This window comes from Vicia villosa, unplaced genomic scaffold, assembly GCF_029867415.1.
Source record: "Vicia villosa cultivar HV-30 ecotype Madison, WI unplaced genomic scaffold, Vvil1.0 ctg.000421F_1_1_2_unsc, whole genome shotgun sequence".
NCBI lineage: Eukaryota > Viridiplantae > Streptophyta > Magnoliopsida > Fabales > Fabaceae > Vicia > Vicia villosa.
The window spans coordinates 285-24,214 of NW_026705198.1; the positions used below are offsets into that span (position 1 = coordinate 285).

General features: G+C 38.2%; 1 protein-coding gene across 1 annotated transcript; it reads left to right on the forward strand.

The window, feature by feature from the left end:
* The first annotated feature begins 2,050 nt into the window (after nucleotides 1–2,050).
* LOC131628031 (uncharacterized) lies at nucleotides 2,051–3,082 on the forward strand. The gene has a single exon (XM_058898896.1). The coding sequence runs from the start codon at nucleotides 2,051–2,053 to the stop codon at nucleotides 3,080–3,082; it is 1,032 nt and encodes a 343-aa protein (XP_058754879.1).
* The last annotated feature ends 20,848 nt before the right edge of the window (nucleotides 3,083–23,930 follow it).

Consider the following 23,930-nt stretch of genomic DNA (forward strand, 5'->3'; position numbering starts at 1 on the left):
CGGACCATTGTCCGGTTTGGTTGGTGAAGGACAATTCAAATTGGGGTCCTAAACCATTCAAATTTAATAATGATTGGTTCTCTTTTCCGGAGTTTCTTCCTTTTGTTGAATCGGAGTGGAAAGAGATGACGGTGGTAGGTAGACCCGATTTTGTGCTTTATGAAAAATTGAAAAGGTTGAAAGAGAGACTTATATGGTGGAACACTTTGATTTTTGGTAAGGTCGACTTGGATTTAGAGGAAAGCTTGAAGGAGATGAACAAGGGAGACTCTATTTTGGAGGAAGTGGCGGAGGAGGACTTTCTTGTTTCTTTGCAAGATAGAAGAGAGGCGAATAAAAGGTTGTGGTTGAACCTTAGGATCAAGGAAAACATGCTTGTTCAAAAATCTAGGCTTAAGTGGTTGAATGATGGGGATTCCAATTCGCGTTTCTTTCATAGTGTGGTTAGAGAGGAGAGGAGTCGTAATCACATCGGTCCTTTGGTTTGTCCCGGAGGTTTGGTTGAAAAAGTAGAAGAGGTTAAGGAGGAGGTCCGCAATCATTTTGGTTTGAAATTTGTTGAGTTAGAGGTAGATAGATCGAACCTTGATGGTATCCCTTTTAAGAGCTTAAACGATGTTGATCGCGTTTCTCTCGAAAGGCCTTTTGAAGAAGGTGAGATCAAGGAAGCTATATGGGGGTGTGGGAGTGACAAAAGCCCGGGTCCCGATGGTTTCTCTTTTTTGTTCATTAAGAGATGTTGGTTCTTCCTTAAGGAGGATTTTTTGAGGTTCTTTAATCACTTCCACGGGGGTGGAACGCTTTCAAAGGCTATTATTTCATCTTTCTTAACTTTGGTCCCTAAATCTCCTAATCCGGTGGGATTGGATGATTTTAGGCCTATTTGTTTGGTAGGTTGTTTGTATAAGGCGGTTTCAAAACTTCTAGCGGGGAGATTGAAGTTGGTTTTGAATTCGATTATTTCTCCTTGTCAAAGTGCGTTTGTTCCGGGAAGACATCTTTTAGATGGGGTGGTGGTGGCTAATGAAGTGGTTGATTTTTCGAAGCAAGAAGGTAGAGCTACTTTGCTTTTCAAGGTTGACTTTGAAAAGGCTTATGATAGAGTTTCATGGAACTTTCTTAGGTATATGCTTAAAAGGTTGGGTTTCGGCGGAGTGTGGTTAAGATGGATGGAGATGTTAATTTTTCGTAGTTCTATGTCCGTCTTGGTGAATGGGAGTCCGACTAAAGAGTTTGATGTTAAGAAGGGGTTGAGGCAAGGAGACCCGCTATCTCCTTTTCTTTTCGTTTTGGTGGCGGAGGGTTTAACGGGGCTTGTTAAGAAATCTAGTGAGATTGGTGATTTCAAAGGTATTGATTTTAATGGTGATTGTTCGATAGATATTCTCCAATCTGCGGATGACACTATTTTAGTGGGGGATGGTTCTTGGAGGCAAGTGTGGGCGATTAAGGCGGTTCTTAGGGCGTTCGAGATGGTGTCGGGTCTTGGTATCAACTATCACAAAAGCAAGTTGATCGGTGTAAATGTTAGTGCTAATTTTTTGGAGGCCGCTTCTTTTGTTTTGTCTTGAAAGGTGGAGGAGAGCACCTTTTTGTTTCTTGGCTTTAAGGTGGGTTGCAATCCGCGGAAAAAGGAGTCTTGGACACATCTTGTTTCTAAGTTGAAGAGGAGGTTGTCGGGTTGGAAAAACCGTTTCTTAAGTTTGGGGGGAAGAATCACTCTTGTTAAATCGATTCTAAGTTCTCTTTCCATATTCACAATGTCTTTCTACAAGATGCCTTCTTCGGTAGCTAAGGAAGTGGAGAGGATTCAAAGTCATTTCTTGTGGTGCGGGGGTTTGATTGAGAGAAGGAAGATTCATTGGGTTAGTTGGAAAAATGTTGCCTTCCGACTTCTAAAGGTGGGCTTGGATTTAGGGATGTTGGTACTTTCAACCTTGCTCTTCTTAATAAATGGCGGTGGAGGATCTTAAAAGGGGAAGAAGCGCCTTGGTACAAAGTTCTAAAAGCCCGGTACGGTGATTTGGTGATGAAATCTTTTTGTGGAGGTATGTCTTCTAATTTTTCTCATTCTTCCACTTCTTCTTCTTCTTCTTCTTCTCTTTTGGTGTGGTGGAAAGATTTGATTTCTATAGGCAATTGTTCGGCGGAAGACCCGATAGTGTCGAATTGTAGGTTGGTGGTTGGAAATGGATATAATACTCCGTTTTGGGAATCTTGTTGGGCGGACAAGTATAGTTTAAAGGAGCGTTTTTCGAAGTTGTTTGAGTTATCTAGTTTAGTTGGCGTTTCGGTGGCGAGTATGGGTGGTTGGGTTCATGGTGTGTGGAAGTGGGGGAATTTAGGTGTGGACTTGGATGATGTTTTCGACCCTTTGGTGGTGGCCGAGAATGATTGTATCCGATTGTTGTTGTCGGGCCGTATTGTTCACACGGAGGGGAGAGATAAGGTTGAGTGGAGCGGTTCGGATGGTGATTCGTTTTCTGTTGCTTCTTGTTATGAGTTTATGGCCGGATTAACCTATCCTTTCGGCCCTCCGAATAGACTCGAAGTTGTGAAGGATTTAATTTGGAAGGTGCATGTGCCATTTAATATTAAGGCTTTTGGTTGGAGAATTTTTATTAATAGATTACCAACCAAGGACTTATTGATGGGAAGGGGTATTCTTTTGTCAATAGAGAATTCTTTGTGTGCTTTTTGTGGTTCCATTCCGGAAAGTAGTGATCATTCTTTCTTCAAGTGTAAAGAGGCGGGAGAGGTTTGGAGAGAGATAACGGTTTGGGTTGGAAAACCGTACGGTGGAATGGATGAAGATTGCAATCAAAGCTTTATGGATTGGTTCCTCTTTTGTAAAAAAAAGAAAGTTAAGGAAGGTAAATGTGGGGTGTTATGGTTAGCCATTGTTTGGATTTTTTGGTTATCTAGAAACGGCTTTTGTTTCCGCAATGAAGGTTGGAATGTTGATAATACGGTGTGGAATATCAAGTCTTTGTTATGGAAGTGGTCGTATTTTGGAGAAATTACGCACCTAATATATAGTTTCTATGAGTTTACTAAAGACCCTTTGTTTTTTCTCTCATAGCTATATTTGGTTTGTAATTTCTTTTTGGCGGATTTTTGTTCTTTTCCGCCCTTTGTGTAAACAGGTTTGAGAACCCTTAATTCTCCTCTATATTCCATCTTGCTTACACAAAAAAAAAAAAATACTACTTTTTTGGTTCTCATAAATTCTTCTTTCCTTTTCCTCTCTTGCTTGATCCAAACTAAAGGAGAAAATGTTCTTGTGATATAGTCTTTTCCCTTTTACTTCTTTCTTTCTTCAAAGTTTCAGCTCAACTTATATTTCACCAAAAATCTTCACCCTCGATCGAGATCATCAAAATCCTCCATCCACCTATTCTTTGTTAATATTTTATAAACAAAATCTCCCTGTATTAATTGGTTTATTAATTAGATAGTATTATTTTATATACCTTAAAAATATAAGTGGTGTGGGTCAAGGAAAAGTGAGTATGGCATTCTGAAATGGTGTGGGTTAATATAATTTTGAGAATCCATCAAACACATCAATCTTGTTCACTCTGCAGCAGTAAGACGTAGAAAAGAAGCAAGGAGCAGGTAAAATATTTGCAGGGTTACAAGAAAAGGACGAGTCATGTGATTGTGAGGACTGAAGGGAGGGGTCCTCTCTCTCTCTCTCTCTCTCTCTATATATATATATATATATATATATATATATATATATATATATATATATATATATATAAACCCCTCACCAAATTCTTTATGACCTCATGGATCTATGAAAAAGCCACAGTGGGTCCTCTGCAGGGACTTGTATCTTTCATGTTATATAATACTGGTGGTGCTATAATGTACTACGTATATATGGGCAAGAGAAACAAACAAGTCTATATTGTTTTAATAGTATTACAGACAAGTATACGTGCACATGTGATGTGTCAATTTCAATTGTGCATTCCAAAAATATTCGAGACTCTGAAAAATCTTGACTCTTGTCTGATTTTCTGCTAATCAAATTAATTTGGCATGCATTCAGGAGGTAATTGTAAAACTCTTGATAACAACTTATCACCACCGGGTTTTATCTCTCCTGTCATGCATTCTTTCACTTTTATTTGTACCCTTGTTTCTTTTCAAGTCAAATTATGTATAGAACTAGTTATAGACTTTTACAATGCATGTAAAAATCAACAGATCAAAAACAGATTTATTTATTTCAATTTTAACTATGTTCACATTAAAAAAAAGACACAACTATATATATATATATATATATATATATATATATATATATATATATATATATATATATATATATATATATATATATATATATATATAAGTTAAGAAATGACACAAAGAGTATTGAAAATAACCAAAAATCTAGAAAAACGAAAGGATTTTTTTTACATAGTTGTCACAAAGTTGAAAGGAAAATACCAATTTGTCATTAATTAATTTTTTTTACCAAAACTGCCACATTTTTAGAAAAAATTTTTAGCCACCTCCCTATGGGGGTCACCTCCAGCGAAAATCCCAAAATACCCCTGCTTCGGAAATTAATGAACTTTCGAAGCGCTTTTTTTTTTAAAAATTTCCATAATTCGGAAGTTCATCTCCGAAAACACCTCATGGGGGGTGGCTTCGGAGATGAACTTCCGAAAACACCTCATGGGTGAATTCGGAAGTTTATTTCCGAATTATGCAGAAACTGTGTTTTTTTTTTATGTTATTTCTTAAACAGTCTCGCATTTTAATTAAACGCAAACGCCAAATAAAATAAGCAACAGATAAACAAAAAATACTAATACGATAAATAAAATCCAAATAATATATACAAGCCGAACCAAATAGTAATAGTGTGCGCAATATACAATCCGAAAACAAAAAATAAATAAACCCGACCACTACTGGGTGTGCCTAACCCTCTCACCCTGAGCCCTCCTCTGCCGCCTGTACCCCGCCGCACGACCCGCATCAGTGACGATCGCCTCCATCACGGCGACTGCATCTGGACCGCCCTGAAGAACGACACCCCGATCCAAGGCGTCCCGCCCAAGCATCTCTATCCGCTGGCAGATCGACAGGAGATCAATGGCGTGGTCATCCTCGGCCTGCTGGTTCTCCAGGATCTCCTCATGTGCTGGCCTAGGAGCGCCGGGAACGTCGGGTCTCAGTAGAGGATGGGACACCCGGTAGAACCATGTGATGTACCCCTCCTCACTGTGCCAGTCCTGTGTGACCCGAGTGAGACGGTACTCCTGCGGTACCACATGATGCTGCCAGTCCTCCCATATGGCAGTGAGCTGCACTCGGGTCACTGTGTCGGGAGCTGCCTCAAAGGGTGACCTGGGTATCCGCTGCACGAATCCGAACTGACGCATGCACCGCTCAGGGAGATACCGGACCATGATGCCGGTCCCGCATGCCAACCAGCCTAAATATAGAGCAATGCCGTCAAAGGGGACAATCTGAGCGTAGTCGACGAACGGCCTCCAGGTGACGTCGTCGTGCATCGTGCGGTCCAAGTACAGACGGTATGGTCCCACCGTATCGTTCCCCCTCTGGAGAGCGTATCTGGCGGCCCTGGGCATGGCGTCCACGTACGCAAGATCGATGTGAAAGCCGTGGATGCGGGAGAAGTAGGAGATGATCCAGCTCTGAAACAGAAACACGATAATGTATTAAAAATAAATACGAAACATAAATAAATAAATAAATACGATAATGTATTAAAATAAAACGTACCGTAAGCAGTGTGCAGGATCCGACCAACTGCCTCGTCCTCTAGTTGGAGGCCTCATTCTGCTTCTGGTAGAGATATGCTAGAGTAGCTGCCCCCCAGTTCCACTGGTGTACGGTATCCAGGTCCATGAAGTAGCGGAGGTAGGTCACGTCGACGTACCTGGCACTCTTGTCCACAAAGCATGCAGCGCCTACCACATGCATGTACCAGCACCGGAGAGCGCAGCCGCGGTGATACTCTGTGAACAGCTGGTTACCCTCACCCTCAGCATCGGCAGCCGCGTCCAGATGGTGGTCAAAATAAGTGCTCAGTGTGGTGAACCGGACATGAGGCCCAGAAGTCGTGGCGCACTCATAGTGAGCAACCTCGTGCTCCATGCCCAAGTAGAGCATCATCCACTCAATGGCCTCCACCCTCTGGATCTTGGAGTGGGTCAACAGCGGCCCCCTAATCGGCAGGTGGAGAAGACACTGCACGTCGTGCAAGGTGATCGTCATCTCCCCAACCGGCAAGTGGAAAGAGGACGTCTCCTTGTGCCAGCGCTCCACAAATGTCCCCTGCATGCCGGTGCTGATCGTGGTGTACCCCGTCATGCAGAGCCCGCTGAGCCCTGAACCTCGCACATGGTCGTTAAACCACTCAACTGTTGGTTTAAACAGACCGAAAATCTTGCGGGCGTGGTTGACCATTTTCAGCGGCTCTCTCTCCTGTTACAAAAAAAACAAATAAGCGACATATATTAAATAAGCGGAAATATATTAAATAAGCGACAAATAAACGGTTAGATTATAAAAAATGGTGACAAATAAACGGTTAAATTAAAAAAATACCTCTCCCTCCCAAATCCGCCGAGCGACGTGATCGTGGTAGTGAATCAGCACGGAAGTGTCAAAGGGCCCTCCCGGATAGCCATCCTCCTGCTCATCCTCCTCCCCGGCTGGAGGGTCAACATCCGGTACACCCTCCGGCTCGTGGTATGGCACTGGCACCTCCTCCTCCTCCTCCTCCTCTCGCTGGCGGGAAGAAGATACCCGGGCCAGCCGACTCCTAGATCCTGAAGCAGATGTACCCTCTCCCACGTCCACGGGAACTCGCACACGGCGTCCCCGGCCCTGCCCCCGTCCCTGGGTCGACGCCAGCTGCGCCGCCGCTCGCTCGCGTCTAGCCGACGCAGTCTGAGACTCTCTCCCCTGTCTGATGCGTGCTGGTTGGTTGCCTGACATATTCCTGTAAACAATTGAAATCGATTAATATGCGAGACAAAAGAAGAAACAAAAATAATTGAAATTCTGATACAGTTCGGAAGTTCATTTCTGAAAACTGGGATGGAGGTGTTTTCGGAAATGAACTTCCGAAACACCCCTGCGATGGAGTTTTCTGCAACTCCCATGGCAGACCCCAAAACCAAACATCAAACCTATGTCTACACATTCTAAACATCCTAAATATCAGTATAAACCTAACCTAATACATTTTTTGCTATTTGTAAACACCCTAATATACATTTTAATCATAGATCTTAAAATCAAAATGCTTACCGATTGAATGGATTTGAGGACTTTTGAATGTAATAGAGCAAGTAGTTGGAGCCTTTGAGGTAGCTTGGAACTGGTTTGCACAAAAATCTCTTGGGGTGTGAGTTTGGAAGAAGATTAGGGTAAATGATTAGGGGGAGGGGGCTGTTTTGCTTAATCTGCAAAACGCGCAGTATTTCGGAAATGAACTTCCGAAATGGTGTTTTCGGAAGTGCATTTCTGAAATAAGTAAAAAAAATTTAAAAAAAAAAGGCGCTTTCGGAGATGCATCTCCGAAAACACCTTTTTCTTGCATTTCGGAAGTTCATTTCCGAAGTCAGGGGTATTCTGGGTTTTTCACCAGAGGTGAGCTAGAAGGTTGGGAGGTGGCCAAAGAAATTCTCCATTTTTATCATGTGCTCGTCCATCTGATGGACGAACGGGTGAAGGCCTTTTTTTTAATATTATTTTATGTTTTAATGTTTAATGTTTTATATTTTAATATTTAAAATAATAATTATAATTATTGTAAATTAATTTTAATTATTAAAATTATTATTTAAATATAATAATTTTTTAATTATTAATTTTAATATTAACTATTTTTTATTAAAATTAAACAACTAAAGAAAAAACAATATTATTAATATTAAAATTAATTACAAATACATATTATAGTTTTTTATGACGTGTGTCAATTTTACGGAAAATTCTTAGGTGGACACATACCTAAGAAATTGTTTTACACACAACCAATCACAGAATTTTAATTAATTAAAAAATAAATACTGATTTTTTCTCTCTCCTTCATAATCTCAACCACCCAATGAATCCAATTAAAACAAAATTAAAATTAAAATAAATTTAAAAATACTCTTTCTTATTGGTTGTTCTTAATTAAGAATGTGGATTTAGGGTCGTGTCCATGCAAGAATTGCTCCAATTTTACAGTATGTGGATTTTTTGTGCGTTTGCCCTTGCCCATGGATTTCTGTTTTTTTGCAGATACAGTTTGTTGTCTTGGCAGAGATGGAGTATTGTCTTTAGACAATTCGTTGTCAAGCAATGGTTCTTCATGTTGAGAAGTACCACCGCCCATATCAATATCCAGATCGTCAACACCAAAAATTAGAAATTATACAAGTTGGTGATTGGTGAAAATTCCAATAGTTAATATTAAAATTTAATATTAAAAAATAATATTTTAATATTTAAATAATATTTTTAATAATTAAAAATTAATATATAATAATTATAATTATATTTTCAAATATAAAATAACGAAGAAAAAAAAAGGCCTTCACCTGTTCGCCATTGAATGGACGAACCCTTGAAGTGAATAACGGACCCGTTCGCCCATTAGATAGACGAGCCCAAACTAAAAATGTAGCAGTTTTGTAAAAATAATTCAATTAGTGGCAAATTGGTATTTTATTTTCAACGTTGTGGCAACTGTGTAAAAAAATCAAACAATAACCAAAAATGAAAAATATCTAGGGATGCCAAAAAAATATAAAACTAATACAAGAGTATGAAGAAGTAGAAAGGAAAAACCTATGAGTATCACAAAGGATCACTAGCTAGATCTCCCTAATCAAAGACCTACGAAGAACGACACCAATATCCTTTAAGCAGCAACAACACATTCAAAGGAGGCTGAAGACACTCAAGGTGTTATTGGCTCATATGCCACATAAGATTCTTCAAGCAAGCCAAGAAAGCGCATGAGTTTCCCACACACCTACTAAGATACCATTTTCAAGTCAAAAAAATGCATATATTTTCCATTTATCAGGCTGGGAGGAAGGGATAAAATCCCTAACAAGTAAGAGAAGAGCAGATACGTACCATAACCTGCTCATGCTAAAATATGAGAGATCTTCTCCAATTCAAATCTCAAACCTAAGTCTAGCCCTCTCCTTCGCCAACCTCTCCCACAAAATAATCCTTCTAATCATAGGTAGAAGAATGGCGAGGAAACCTAGCCTTTAAGACGAATGTCCCTAACCCAAGCCCTATTGAATTTATTTATCCAGCATCATTGATGTGATTTGAAGGGCTTAACATCCCAACCTATGGCCCTTAAGATGTATTAGGCATAGTCTGTTAATGGCTTTTTGCTATAGAGAAATATAGTTGCGCCCTCACAACAACAATTTTTTAGCGTAGTGGTAGGTGTAATACCCGAGGCCGAAGAAGGCGAGGGGTGGTTGCACCGCATGGGACACTTGATGCCAAAGAGGGCAATGGTGGTCGCCACATCGGAATGAGAGGGATCCTAAGGCCGTGCAGGTATGGGACTGCATGGTTGAAGGATTGCATATAAGGATTGATATGTACTACCTATACCAATAAGATGCATCTTCTTTTCGGTAGCCTGCTCCATAAGAACTCCATAGTTAAGCGTGCTTGACTTGGAGTAGTATTGGGATGGGTGACCTTCTGGGAAGTTTCTCGAAAAGTGTGTGAGTGAGGTCAAAGTATGCTGAAAAGACTCGTGTTGGTTTGTGGGGTCAGTAGATCATCCTAAAAAGCAGCCTGGGGCGTTACAGTAGGCACTTTAACGATCTTGTCTTTATCATTTCATTTGTCGATCATACTACCATTGAAAACCATGGGAGTAGTTGATCATTTATGTCACCATTAGAGTATTCTCAATAATTTATTTTTCAAAAAATTATCGTTGAAGGTAAAGCCCTAACCTATGGGTGGGTTGTAACCCTTCATATCCCCAACAAAGGCGATTCTTCATAAATTTCTAATAACTCATTATTTTAATCTGAAGGAGAAATTTGGTTTCTTTGGTATTTAATTATCTACCACCCTGAATGCATGAAGATCGTTATTATTCATGCTCTTGGATTCAAAGTAATTAAATAGGGGAAGTTGTCACACCCTAAATTTTGCCTTAGATTTTATCTGTTATTTAATGCATTTGCATCATCACATCATGACCATTTCATTTAGTCATTTGTTCCCATATGCATCCATCAATCAAAATAAATAAATAAAAATTGAATTCATGCACAGAGACCCAAAGGAAATAAAGTCAGTAATTGACTTTTCAACTGGTCATTATATCATGTTTATTTATTTATAACTTCATTTATAAGCTATAAGCTATCTACATACATTAAGCACTAGATCAACAAAAGAAAAACTAAAAGGATTAAAAAGTCAAGAGTTTATCTAATTCACCTTGCATTTCCATTCATTCATGCATATTTGCTTCTAGAAGGATAGCTTCATTTAAAGTTACTCGAAAGAAGATGGAATAAAGCAATAATTATTTAAAGATTGATACAAGTTCTTTTGTCAATTTAATATTTCAAGTGGAAAAGTACAAAAAAAACTTTTAGAAAATAAATTTTGGACATAAGTTACTAAACTTTGAGTTCATTCAAATTCCATTTTTCCTTCATTTTGAATTGGTAGTACAAGTTGGAATTGAGATATAAAAGGTACAAAGATTACAAAGCTACAATATCTCTAATTACAAGTCTCTGTACAAATTCATAAGCTCAACATGAAAAAAGACTACAAAGAATTAATGCCAACCATGTTACATATTTGAATTCAAATGCTTGTCAGTTCCCAAGCCCGTTTAGACACTCAATTTGTTTCTCTTGCCATCTCCTTTGCACATGCTAAGCTGCATCATGGTGTTATCCCAAACCTATCAAAGAAAACCAACAAAAGGAATCTAATTAGTATTAAATTGGAACCAAAAGTTTGTACACTCACTCGGTTCACTCCATACAGCCAAATGCAATTGAGATTAAGACTAAGTTTTAAGCTAAGCAAATTAGACTTTTGTTTACTCCATCAAATTTGTCACCATGTTTTACTAAACATTCTACCAAATTCCGATCAAGGTAGCTTTGAGCTAAGGCTAGTCTTAGGTTCAAATGAAGTTTAATTGTGTTTTATTCCTAGGCCTTTGCTCATGCTTTTCACTATTTCATCTTTTAAGTTGCCAAAACATTGCCAAAAAACATTCTGAATTTCAAATTAGGAATAACATGGCTATCACACGGTTTCTACAAGCATACATCAAGGTTTAAGTGTTAATTAACCAAACAAGCATCAATTAACACAAACATGTTTTGGAATTAAAGTTGAACTTCATTTGCAAAATAAAAAAGTTATAGCAGTAATAGTAAATTTACGGAGAGAATTTACATATTCAATCAAGCAAACGGGATCACCAAAACTTCCCTCAAGAAAATTCTCACCCACGCATTGCATACACACCTCACCAATTCACTCACAGTTTGCACATCAAAACCCCCAAAATCAGGGATTTGAAGACCTCTCTCTAACGGTATCATCACCTCTAAACCTTATCCAATTTCCACCTCACCAATTCTCCAACAAAATCCAATAGATTATACATCACAAGTCACTCATTTCTTTTTCCTTGGCGCGAAAAATACCCAAGTGTATTGCACACACGAAATACAACAGAGTTGTCACTAAACTTTATTTATTCGAAAAGAAAAAGGAAAATATCGATAAAATTCCTAAAAGAAAATAAAATAGTTATCACTAACAAATTAGGGTTCAGGAGCCGGTTATGCAAGGGGAATGTATAAGAATCACTCACATTCGTTGCAATTAACGAGACTCATTTAGTTAGTTTGTGAATAATTGTTAGCATGATGTTATTTGCGATCTTCTAATTATTATGTGTTATGTACAAAGAGATACGAGGAACTAAACATAGTTTTTTATTAGGGTTTTTGACGAGACGTTGGATCTCGGTCCTATGTATCCTAAGGTGCAATGAGGAGCTCAAGACTACATATTTCTTAATAGAAAAGAGTTGTGTGTTGGTTGATTATAGTGAACATTGTTAAGATCGCATTCTAACGGTTAAACGTCGCATGTGTGCTCTAGTGAGATGGCTTAAGCGTTTATTTGTGTCGTGATAGAATGGATAAACATGTTCTTTATGAAAAAAAATTTAGAGTCGTGCTATGGTGGAAAATGACAGTTTGATGTGTTTGAATTATTTTTAAGTGGGAGACAAGCATTCTAACCACAAACTAGGTACGACTAACAACCAAAATACACGTGAAACGAAAAGGTTAGGAAAGTCCAAATCATTCTTTTTTCATCCCAAACATTTTTTGGAAATTTGTAAAATGAACTCAGTCATTAGACTTTAGTTAGATACAAGCATTCTAACCACAAGTTAGGTACAACTAGAAGTCAAAATACTCGGAAAACGGAGAGGATAGGTACGTCCTAACCATTGCTTTTTCATCTTATAAAGATTGAACTGAATCCGTTTAGTTAATGTGTTTTAACGGAAGACAAGCATTCAACTTACAAGCTAGGTACAACTATTAATCTAAATACTCGGGAAATGGAGAGGATAGGTACGTCCTAACCATTCTTTTTTCATATGATTTTTATTAAGAAAAAGTTTTTTGAAAGTTTTGATGATGAGGGAAATGGACTTGGTGTTGACCAAGTATTATGTTGATTTTTGTATATAAAATGAATTGATTTTACTTGAGAAAGGGGCAGGAGGTTATAAGTTGATTCTATTTGGATTGAAAAAACTCCTGATGTTGATCAAAGGTTGAATTTGATTTATTAAGAAAGGTTGATTTTAGTCATCCAATTTTAGTCGTCCAACATTGTTTGTAACATTTGTCTTATCTTCAGAGACTGAGTCATCAAGAACTACACTTAGAAATTCCCCTACAAATTTATGTTTAGAGTAGAAGACTCTATAAGCTTTGTTTCGCGTAACATAACCCGAAAATATTTCTTCATCTCTCATTGAATCTTTTCATAACTCATAAGGAGTGATTGAAGTTCCTCCTCTCAAGGTTACCCTGTTAAGGATGTAACATGCAGTATTCTTGGGTTCAGCCCAAAATTCTTGTGTAGTTGTTTAGCATGAAGCATGATCTCAGCTGATTCTTGTATTGCCCTAGTCTTTTGCTTAATTATTTCATCTCGTTGTGAAGAGAACTCATGACTAATTCCTTCTGAAGTACAAAACTCAGAGAACTTTGCATTCTTAAACTCCTTATCATGATAACTTCTGACTTTAGTAACCTTACCATTTCCATCATCTTGAATTTCTTCGCATAAGAATTCAAAGACATCAAGAATGTCTGATTTCTCTTTGAGAAGTTTTATCCATGTAAACCCAGAAAAATCATCTATGACTAGAAAGACATACCTTACTTTATCAAGTCCTTCAGTTAGTATTGGTCCTATCAGGTCCATGTGAAGAAGTTCCAACACCTTGAAGGTAGTCTGATGTTGTAAAATAGGATGTGGAATTATAGTTTTCTTCTTTAAATCATACTCATCACATACTTGCTTTCCTCTGATCTTAAGCCATGGCATTCCTTTAATGACTCCTTTAGGTCTGATGTCCTTCATTCTATTGAACTGAAGGTGTCCAAGTTTCTGGTGCTATAGCTTTACTTTATCCTCATTGGTTGTTGTACATGTGGAAGTTATTTGAGATTTCCACAATTAGCAGTTGTCTTTAGACCTTATACCCTTCATGAGAACATTATCTTTCTCATCATTGACTAAGCATTCTGATTTGGAGAAATTTACCAACAATCCTTGATCACATAGCTCACTGATGCCAATAAGATTAGCTGATAGTCCTTTCACGAGAATAACATCTTCTAACTTTGTAGATCTAGCACACATCAATTTTCACACTCCCTTAATTTCATCTTTAAACACATCATCAAATCTAACAGCACCTGAGGGGTTATACCTGATTGTTAGAACAAGATTTGTTCTGATCAATTATCTTAGTTTTGATGATAACAATAATATGAATTTTGCTTAAGATAATATGGTACTCTAATCCAATGCAATTTCCTTTTCAGGAAATATATAAAGAGTATGCATAATTCAGCGCTCAGAAGCTTTGTCTCAAAGGGTTCAACATGCAACATCAGAACATGGTCTGGCAAGACATCAGAAGATGGTCGAAGCAGAATCAGAACATGGGTCTATGGAAGCATCAGAAGAACATGAGATCAGAAGCAGAAGCACTGAAGTTCTGATGGTATCACGCTCAGAAGCACTTCAAGGTCAGAAGATCAGAAGATGCTTTGCACCAAGCTGTTTGACTCTGATGATATTCAAACGTTGTATTCACAAACATCAGATCAGAAGGAAGTACAAGTGGCAGGCTACGCTGACTGACAAAAGGAACGTTAGAAGCTATTAAAGGCAACATCAGTAGACACAGCGTGAACAAGGCTCGAGGTAGTTGACAAAAGCGTATAACATTAAATGCGATGCTGTACGGAACACGCAAAGCATTAAATGCACTCAACGGTCATCTTCTCCAACACCTATATATATGAAGTTCTGATGAGAAGCAAGGTTAACGATTCTGAACAAAACAACTCATATTAACTTGCTGAAACTCTGTTCTATTCAAAGCTCAGAATCTTCATCTTCATCAAAGCTCACTACATTGCTGTTGTAATATATTAGTGAGATTAAGCTTAAACGTTAAGAGAAATATCACAGTTTGTGATTATAGCTTTTAAGAAGCAATTGTAATACTCTTAGAATAGATTACATTAAGTTGTAAGGAACTAGAGTGATCAAGTGTTGATCAGGATACTCTAGGAAGTCTTAGCTTGTGTCTAAGCAGTTGTAATTAGAGTGATCACGTGGTGGTCAGGATACTCTAAGAAAGTCTTAGCTTGTGTCTAAGCATTTGTTCCTGGAGTGATCAGGATACTCTAGAAGACTTAGTTGCGGACTAAGTGGAAAACCATTGTAATCCGTGCGATTAGTGGATTAAATCCTCAGTTGAGGTAAATCATCTCTGCGGGGGTGGACTGGAGTAGTTTAGTTAACAACGAACCAGGATAAAAATAACTGTGCAATTTATTTTTATCAGTCAAGTTTTTAAAGCTACACTTATTCAAACCCCCCCTTTCTAAGTGTTTTTCTATCCTTCAATTGGTATCAGAGCGCCGGTTCTAAGGTGCAAACACTTAACCGTGTTTAGAAAAGATTCAGGAAGAGAAAAACGCTTCAGTAAAAGATGGCTGGTGAATCTCAAGCAAATCCAACTCCATCTACATCTGGCTCTCCTGAGAAATACAATGGTAACAATGGTTATACTAGACCACCAGTATTTGATGGTGAAAACTTTGAATACTAGAAAGATAAACTGGAAAGTTACTTTCTTGGTCTAGATGCTGATCTATGGGATCTTCTGTTGGATGGTTACAAACATCCGGTTAAAGCTACTGGTGTAAGGCTCACAAGAAGCGAAATGAATGATGATCAAAAGAAAGATTTCAAGAATCATCACAAATGCAGGATTGTTTTGCTGAATGCTATCTCTCATGCTGAGTATGAGAAGATATCTAACAGGGAAACGGCCCATGACATATATGAGTCCTTGAAAATGACTCATGAAGGAAATGCTCAAGTCAAGGAGACCAAAGCTCTTGCACTAATCCAGAAGTATGAAGCCTTCAAGATGGAGGATGATGAAGACATTGAAAAGATGTTTTCAAGATTTCAAACTTTGACTGCTGGATTGAGAGTTCTCGACAAAGGCTACACCAAGGCTGATCATGTAAAGAAGATCATCAGAAGTTTGCCCAGAAGATGGGGCCCAATGGTGACTGCATTCAAGATTGCCAAGAATCTGAATGAAGTCTCTTTGGAAGAGCTTATCAGTGCCTTGAGAAGCCATGAAATTGAGCTGGACGCAAACGAGCCTCAAAAGAAAGGTAAGTCTATTGCATTAAAATCCAATATCAAGAAATGCACTAACGCTTTTCAGGCTAGAGAAGAAGATTCTGAAGAATCAGAATCTGAAGAAGAAGATGAACTGTCCTTGATCTCCAGAAGGCTAAATCAACTCTGGAAGAACAAGCAAAGGAAGTTCAGAGGCGTCAGAAGTTCAAAGAAATTTGAACATGGAGAATCTTCTGACGACAGAAGATTTGACAAGAAGAAGGCTGTCTGCTATGAGTGCAATGAGCCTGGACATTACAAGAATGAGTGTCCAAAACTTCTGAAAGAAAATCCCAAGAAGAAGTTTCATAAGAAGAAAGGTCTTATGGCAACCTGGGATGAGTCAGAAGATGATTCAGACTCTGAAGATGAGCAGGCTAACTGTGCGCTGATGGCGACAGAAGATGACGGATCAGAATCTACATCAGAATCAGATTCTGAAGAGGTATTTTCTGAACTTACTAGAGATGAGTTAGTTTCCAGTCTAACAGAACTTCTGGAATACAAGTCTCAGATTAGTCTCAAATACAAAAAGCTAAAAAAGCTATTTGAATTCGAAACTAAGAAGCTTGAGTTGGAAAATTCTGAATTAAAAGAAAAACTTTTAAAATTATCCAATAATGTTGGATCTCCTTCTGATTCAGAAAAATCCACTCCCGGTCTAAACCATATTCTGAAAGAATATGATTTAAGTTTCAGGAAGTTCTTATCTAGAAGTATTGGCAGAAGTCAGCTAGCTTCTATGATATATGCTGTGTCTGGAAACAAAAGAGTCGGCATTGGTTTTGAGGGTGAAACCCCATACAAACTTGAACCTGTTGATAAAATGAAAATCACATACAAGCCATTGTATGATCAGTTCAAGTATGGCCACTCACATGATACTAGGCACACTTCACATGCTCAAAGTTTTCACATTACACACACCAAAAAGCATGTGACACAACCTAGGAAATATCATGAAACTCATATTAAGAATTATCATGCTGTTCCTCCTTCTGCTTACAATGTTAAACCCAAGTTCAATCAGAACTTGAGGAGAACTAACAAGAAAGGACCCAAGAAGATGTGGGTACCAAAGAAAAAGACTATTTCTTTTGCAGATTCTCTTGGCGACAAAGAAGATAAAAGTCAACATGTCATGTCACCTGGACTCAAGTTGGTCTCAGCACTTGAAGGGAAGAAGGACTGTCTTCCAAGTTCTGGTACTTAAATCTGTTGAAGAAACTATGTTTGTAGGAGATCAGAAAAGAAAGTCTATTAGTCTTGGAACCATCTGTCTTGTTTGTTTCTAAAGCAATGGTGTTTCGTTCTTGATTATTCCGAATGCTCTAAATGCTACAGAATATACAATACTGAAACATTGATTGTAGAAGAATCAATCAATATCAGGTTTGATGATAAGCTTGGTCTTGAAAAACCAAAGCAGTTTGAGAATTTTGCAGATTTTGATATTGATATATCAGAAGCAGTAGAACCAAGAAGCAAAGCTGCAGAAGCTGGCAGTCTCAGAAGCAATGGATCAGAAGATCAAGTTGCTGCATCTTTAGAGAATCTTAGGATTTCTGAAGAACCAACAGTCAAAAGATCACCTAGACTTGCTTCAGCTCATTTAGAAGATATGATTCTTGGGAAGAAAGATGATCCTATCAGAACCAGATCATTTCTTAAGAATGACAATCAGAAGCAGTGATCAGAATCAAAAGGCGTAAAGTTTATTCATATTCTACAGCTGTCATCCATTATCTGATGGTGAACACGTGTCTGTGCAGTTAGTACAAAGCGTGCAGTTGAAAAGACGCCGACCTAGGTAACTGTGTTAAATCATTTCATTTACCACGTTCTCTCACCCAACGTCACTTATCAATAAATGAAAATTGATTCCTCTTGATTCTGTAACTGTTCATTTTCTAATCTTATTGCATTTTTTTTAAAATTCGTCTCTATATATTCTTTTCAAATCATCTCATATATCTTTTTCGCTCCCAGTCTCTCTTTCTTCTTGCATACTTTTCTTTTGAAATCTTCTTAGTCGCTTCTAAAACCCTAACCGAAAACCCAGAATTTTGTTCTTCCTAGCTGTCCATTCTATTTCAATGGCTGCTTCTTCATCTCAAAATGTTGATTCATCTACCCTTCTCCATATTCAAGATGAAGTTAATCAGGAACTCACTCCAGTTGTTGCGTGCTCCATTCCTAAGGATAAATTAGACGTTTTATGTGAACTTATGGTTGATTTTGATAACATTGAAGAACATGATTTTCATCTCAAAGAAGATATAATTTTTCAAGGATGGACTTCTTTGTTTGCTGAGTTTTGTGGACCAGTCTACCCAGATCTTGTCAAGGAATTCTGGGTACATGCAGTTGTCGCTCCAAAATCCATATTGTCCTTCGTCCATGGAAAGTTTGTGATAGTAACTGAGAACATCTTAAGGGTGATGTTTGATTTGAGAAACGCTGAAGGAGCTTTTGAAATCGATAAAAGGGAAAATTGGGAAGATGTTTTATCTACTCTCTACCCAGACATAAATGAAACAAAGAATGTCAAGGATTTGAGAGATCTCTACAAAATCTGGACCAAAATTCTCCTTGGGTGTTTCTATCACAGGAAAGGGACACATGCTTCTGACTTCATCAACAATGAGCAAAAATACATTCTGTACTGCATTGTCACTAAGAAGAAGGTTGATGCTATCTACATTATCTTCAACCATATGTGGAAGGCTGTGAAGGAGTCCAGAAATGCCTTCAGAGAAAAAAGTTGTACCATCATTCCGTTTGGTAGAATTATCTCAAATCTTCTGGTTCATTCCAAGATTGTTGAGAACCTGGAATCTGAAGGTATTATCAAAGACCTTGCTGTCACAACTGGGGCCTGTCTGAATGCCTTCACTTTAAAGAAGATGAAAGTGATTAAGGCTATCATTAAAACTCCTCAACCTCTTGCTGGAACAAGAATCAGAAGAGAACCAGTTCTAGCTGAATTTAAAACCTTCTTCAATAGTGAGGTACCAAAAGTCAGAACTAGGTATCTGAAGTCTCAAAAAGAAGACAAAAGTCTTAAAGATCAAGAGAAAGGTGCTCCAATTATAGTGAATCGCAAGAAGGAAGAAAGGACCAAAAGAAAGTTTGATCACCCTGCTGCTACCACCGAGAAAGAAGTGGTCCCAGAAGAAGTCATTGCAAAAGTTGTTAAGGCTGTTTCTGATGACTTTGTGAAGAAAAAGAAGGAAGCTGAGAAAAAGAAGAAGAAGTCAAATAACAATGCTGAGATTGTTAAAGTTGTTGAGAAGAAGAAAACCAGAAAAAGGAAGATGATTCTTCAAGAATCTGATGAAGAAAATGTCTCTCAAGAGGCTGAGAATCTAACAGAAGTTCTGGCATATGTCAGAAGGAAAGAAATCTCTAGCGGCAAAGCAAAGATTATTGAAGAGCCGAAGAGTAAGAAGCAAAAGAAGACTGAGGATGTGGCCAAAGCTTTTCTGAGAGGTTCCAAAGGTATATGCATTTCTGAACCTGATTCTGCTCCTGCTGTTCGTTCAGAAGTTGCACCAATAGAGGTTGTCCCTACACCTGAACCAGAAAAAGCCACATCAGAATCACCTGTTTTTGTCCATGTTCTTACACCTCCATCTTCTCCTATAACCATTCCTTCCTCTCCACCTACCATCAATCCTGTTCTGGATATACCACCCCTTCAAACTCTCTTTCCATCTCAATCTTCTCCCAATGCCACCTTTGAACATACTCCCTCCACCTCTCAAAACAACCTTTGTGATTCTCCTCTTCCAACCTCTGCATCACATGAGCAGCTGCTCCGTGATTGCAACTACACTCCCAAGCCTCGTCCTGAAGCTGAAATGGTAGTGTTAGATTCTGATACTGAAGCAGAATCTTCTTATAGGTTGGATAGAGAACCTCATCCGTACTTCACTTCCAACCCTGCCTTTTCAAAGACCCAAATAAAATTCCGCCCTGTATACCCTATTGGTGTAGTTTTTGAAAAAATAAAGAGGAATCTCAGAAGTATCTTTGATACTCTCAGAATTGCTGAAAGTTCTGGATTGAATGATGTTGCTATGCGGAACTTCTGGAGGATCTTTCGCAGAGAATCAGATGCTCTGTTTTTAGAACTTCAGGAAGCCTGTGTAGCTGCTGCCCCACGGCCTCGTGGAATTCTGAGGAATTATGAAGACTTCTGGTTTGCTAGTCTCAAAGGAAGACATCTGTTGGAAGAGAAGCCCTTCTTGGATGAGATGGAACAATTAAGACTGGCTGCTGAAATGGAAGCAAATCCATGCAGGGATATTGTTATCTTTATTCCTGATTATCCTGTTCTGCTCGGAGACTTCAAGACTCTCTTTAACTATCTGAGGGAAAACCCTTCTAAGAAAGACCCAAGCTTGGTCATTCCGGAAGTTGTTGACCCACCAGAAGTTGAAGGACCTTCTGCTCCCAGGAATCTAGCTGCCATTCTTCAGGCACTTGAGAATGGAGACTCGGAAATTCCTGCTGCAGAATATGGAGATGCTTCTATGCAAGAAGCAGATGTAGAAGATCATGTTGCTGAATCAGATCCTGTTGAGGAAATCCCTGCAAATGATCTATCCATGGAAGCTACAGATCAAGTTGCTATTCCTGTGGTTGAAAGCGGTGAAACTTCTTCTGATAAATCTTCTCGTCTTGCAAGGACTCTGGAAGAAATTCAGAAGAGACAGGATGAGCAAAGCTCACTCAATGCTGAGTTTAGAACTTTCATGGTGAGGCAAGATGGACACAACAATGAGGTTCAAGAGATGGTGGCCAAGATCCTGTCAAGGCTAGGGCCATCTTAGATTGAGTCTGTGCTGTTTCTTTCTTTTTGCTGCATCTGTTTTTGTGCATCTTGTCTTCCTTCTCTGCGTGTACTTCTGTACCTGTTGTTTGAACTTCAATGAAATCATCCTCTTCCTCCGTGTGTTTCTTTTTGTTTGTCTCTGAATCTTTTCTGTTTTTTTGATGATATGACAAAAAAGGGGGAGAAATATGTGATAAATGATTTGATTTAATTAGTTGCTTTTACTAACAAGAACTGCAAGTTCTATATGGTTTAAGTGTTTTGCAGGTATAAAGAAGTGAAGAAAATCTTCAAAGCAAAACCATAAGAAGCGTTATTCTGTAAAAAGAATAAGCTTATGGAAACTGAAGCAAGCTGAGTGCTGTCAAGCTTCAGAATCAGAAGCACTGATAATAGAATTTGATCCAAAATTTGTCTATTTGCTTTGACAAAATTCTATTTGCTCTGATACATTATTTTAGCCTATCTGGCTCTGATACATATCATGTGTTCTAATATACATTTTATGTTCTGACTCGTTCATGCTGACTTTTGTCGTTTAGTTTTTTGTTCTGTAACATTTCAGGATGTAGAGATGCTCTGATGATGCTCTGGTACATTCAACAATGTTCTGATACAAATCTAGCATGAAGTGATGTTGGTAGAAATTCAAAGCTCTGAAGCTATCCGAGGGAAGCAGAAATCAGAAGCTGTGAATGTTCTAAAGATCCAGAAAACTCAAGTTCTGAAGCTGTCCTAAATGGAAGCAGAAATCAGAAGCTGTGAATGTTCTGAAGATCAAAGAAATTCAAGTTCTGAAGCTGTCCTAGATGGAAGCAGGAATCAGAAGTTGTGAATGTTCTGAAGATCAAAGAAATTCAAGTTCTGAAGCTGTCCTAAATGGAAGCAGGAATCAGAAGCTATGAGTGTTCTAGGGATCTAAAGAAATTCAAGTTCTGAAGCTGTCCAATGGAAGCAGAAGTCAGAAGCTATGAATTCTCTGAAGACAGAAGCTTATGTGATCGTCTCTACCGAAATAATCAAGGAAGTCTTTTATTAAAGTTCTTCGAGTATTTATTTCAGGGGGAGATTATTTATCTCAGGGGGAGATTGTTAATCTCAGGGGGAGACATATTCACATGCTTATGCTATAGCTGTGTAATTTGTCTTTTGCCGTCTGCTCTTTCTGATCGCAAATTCATATCATTTATATATGTTTTTGTCATCATCAAAAAGGGGGAGATTGTTAGAACAAGATTTGTTCTGATCAATTATCTTAGTTTTGATGATAACAATAATATGAATTTTGCTTAAGATAATATGGTACTCTAATCCAATGCAATTTCCTTTTCAGGAAATATATAAAGAGTATGCATAATTCAGCGCTCAGAAGCTTTGTCTCAAAGGGTTCAGCATGCAACATCAGAACATGGTCTGGCAAGACATCAGAAGATGGTCGAAGCAGAATCAGAACATGGGTCTATGGAAGCATCAGAAGAACATGAGATCAGAAGCAGAAGCACTGAAGTTCTGATGGTATCACGCTCAGAAGCACTTCAAGGTGAGAAGATCAGAAGATGCTTTGCACCAAGCTGTTTGACTCTGATGATATTCAAACGTTGTATTCACAAACATCAGATCAGAAGGAAGTACAAGTGGCAGGCTACGCTGACTGACAAAAGGAACGTTAGAAGCTATTAAAGGCAACGTCAGTAGACACAGCGTGAACAAGGCTCGAGGTAGTTGACAAAAGCGTATAACATTAAATGCGATGCTGTACGGAACACGCAAAGCATTAAATGCACTCAACGGTCATCTTCTCCAACGCCTATATATATGAAGTTCTGATGAGAAGCAAGGTTAACGATTCTGAACAAAACAACTCATATTAACTTGCTGAAACTCTGTTCTATTCAAAGCTCAGAATCTTCATCTTCATCAAAGCTCACTACATTGCTGTTGTAATATATTAGTGAGATTAAGCTTAAACGTTAAGAGAAATATCACAGTTTGTGATTATAGCTTTTAAGAAGCAATTGTAATACTCTTAGAATAGATTACATTAAGTTGTAAGGAACTAGAGTGATCAAGTGTTGATCAGGATACTCTAGGAAGTCTTAGCTTGTGTCTAAGCAGTTGTAATTAGAGTGATCACGTGGTGGTCAGGATACTCTAAGAAAGTCTTAGCTTGTGTCTAAGCATTTGTTCCTGGAGTGATCAGGTTGTGATCAGGATACTCTAGAAGACTTAGTTGTGGACTAAGTGGAAAACCATTGTAATCCGTGCGATTAGTGGATTAAATCCTCAGTTGAGGTAAATCATCTCTGCGGGGGTGGACTGGAGTAGTTTAGTTAACAACGAACCAGGATAAAAATAACTGTGCAATTTATTTTTATCAGTCAAGTTTTTAAAGCTACACTTATTCAAACCCCCCCCTTTCTAAGTGTTTTTCTATCCTTCACTGATATGTTCCAGTAATTAGCGAATTCCTGTCATGTGTCTAGAGCATCAACTATCAAAGTACCAGTCTTCTCTTTTTGTTCTTCTCAAGGTGGTATGAGCTATTAGGTTGACATCTCTTTCTTTGACACTTCTCTTTTTTCTGACTTGACCAGCTTTGAAATGAGCTGAAGATTTTTTATCTCCAAGAAATCTATAGCAGAATGGCTTAATGTGATCATACTCACCACAATAATGACATCTCCAAGTTGAGAAGTTGAAATTTTGAGCTTCATTGAGTCTGTCAAGATGTTGAAACATGTGTTTTTACATGTTGATCAGTCTTTTCTTTTTCAGCAGGAAAAGACTTTTCTACAGACTTTTTCTTTTGAATGATATTAGAGTGATATTTGAATTTTGTGACTTCAGCTTCTTGTATCATTCCAATTACATTGTTTATTCTTTTGAAGGAATTTATCAGGTTGTCAAGCTTGGAATTAAGAGAGTTACCTCATTTCTCAGATGAGAGACAGTGCACAGAAGTTCCTTATTTTCAATTTCCACATCAGTAATGATCTTTCTTTGTTCTTCTATAGTTTTGAGATTTGCGTCACACTTGTCACAG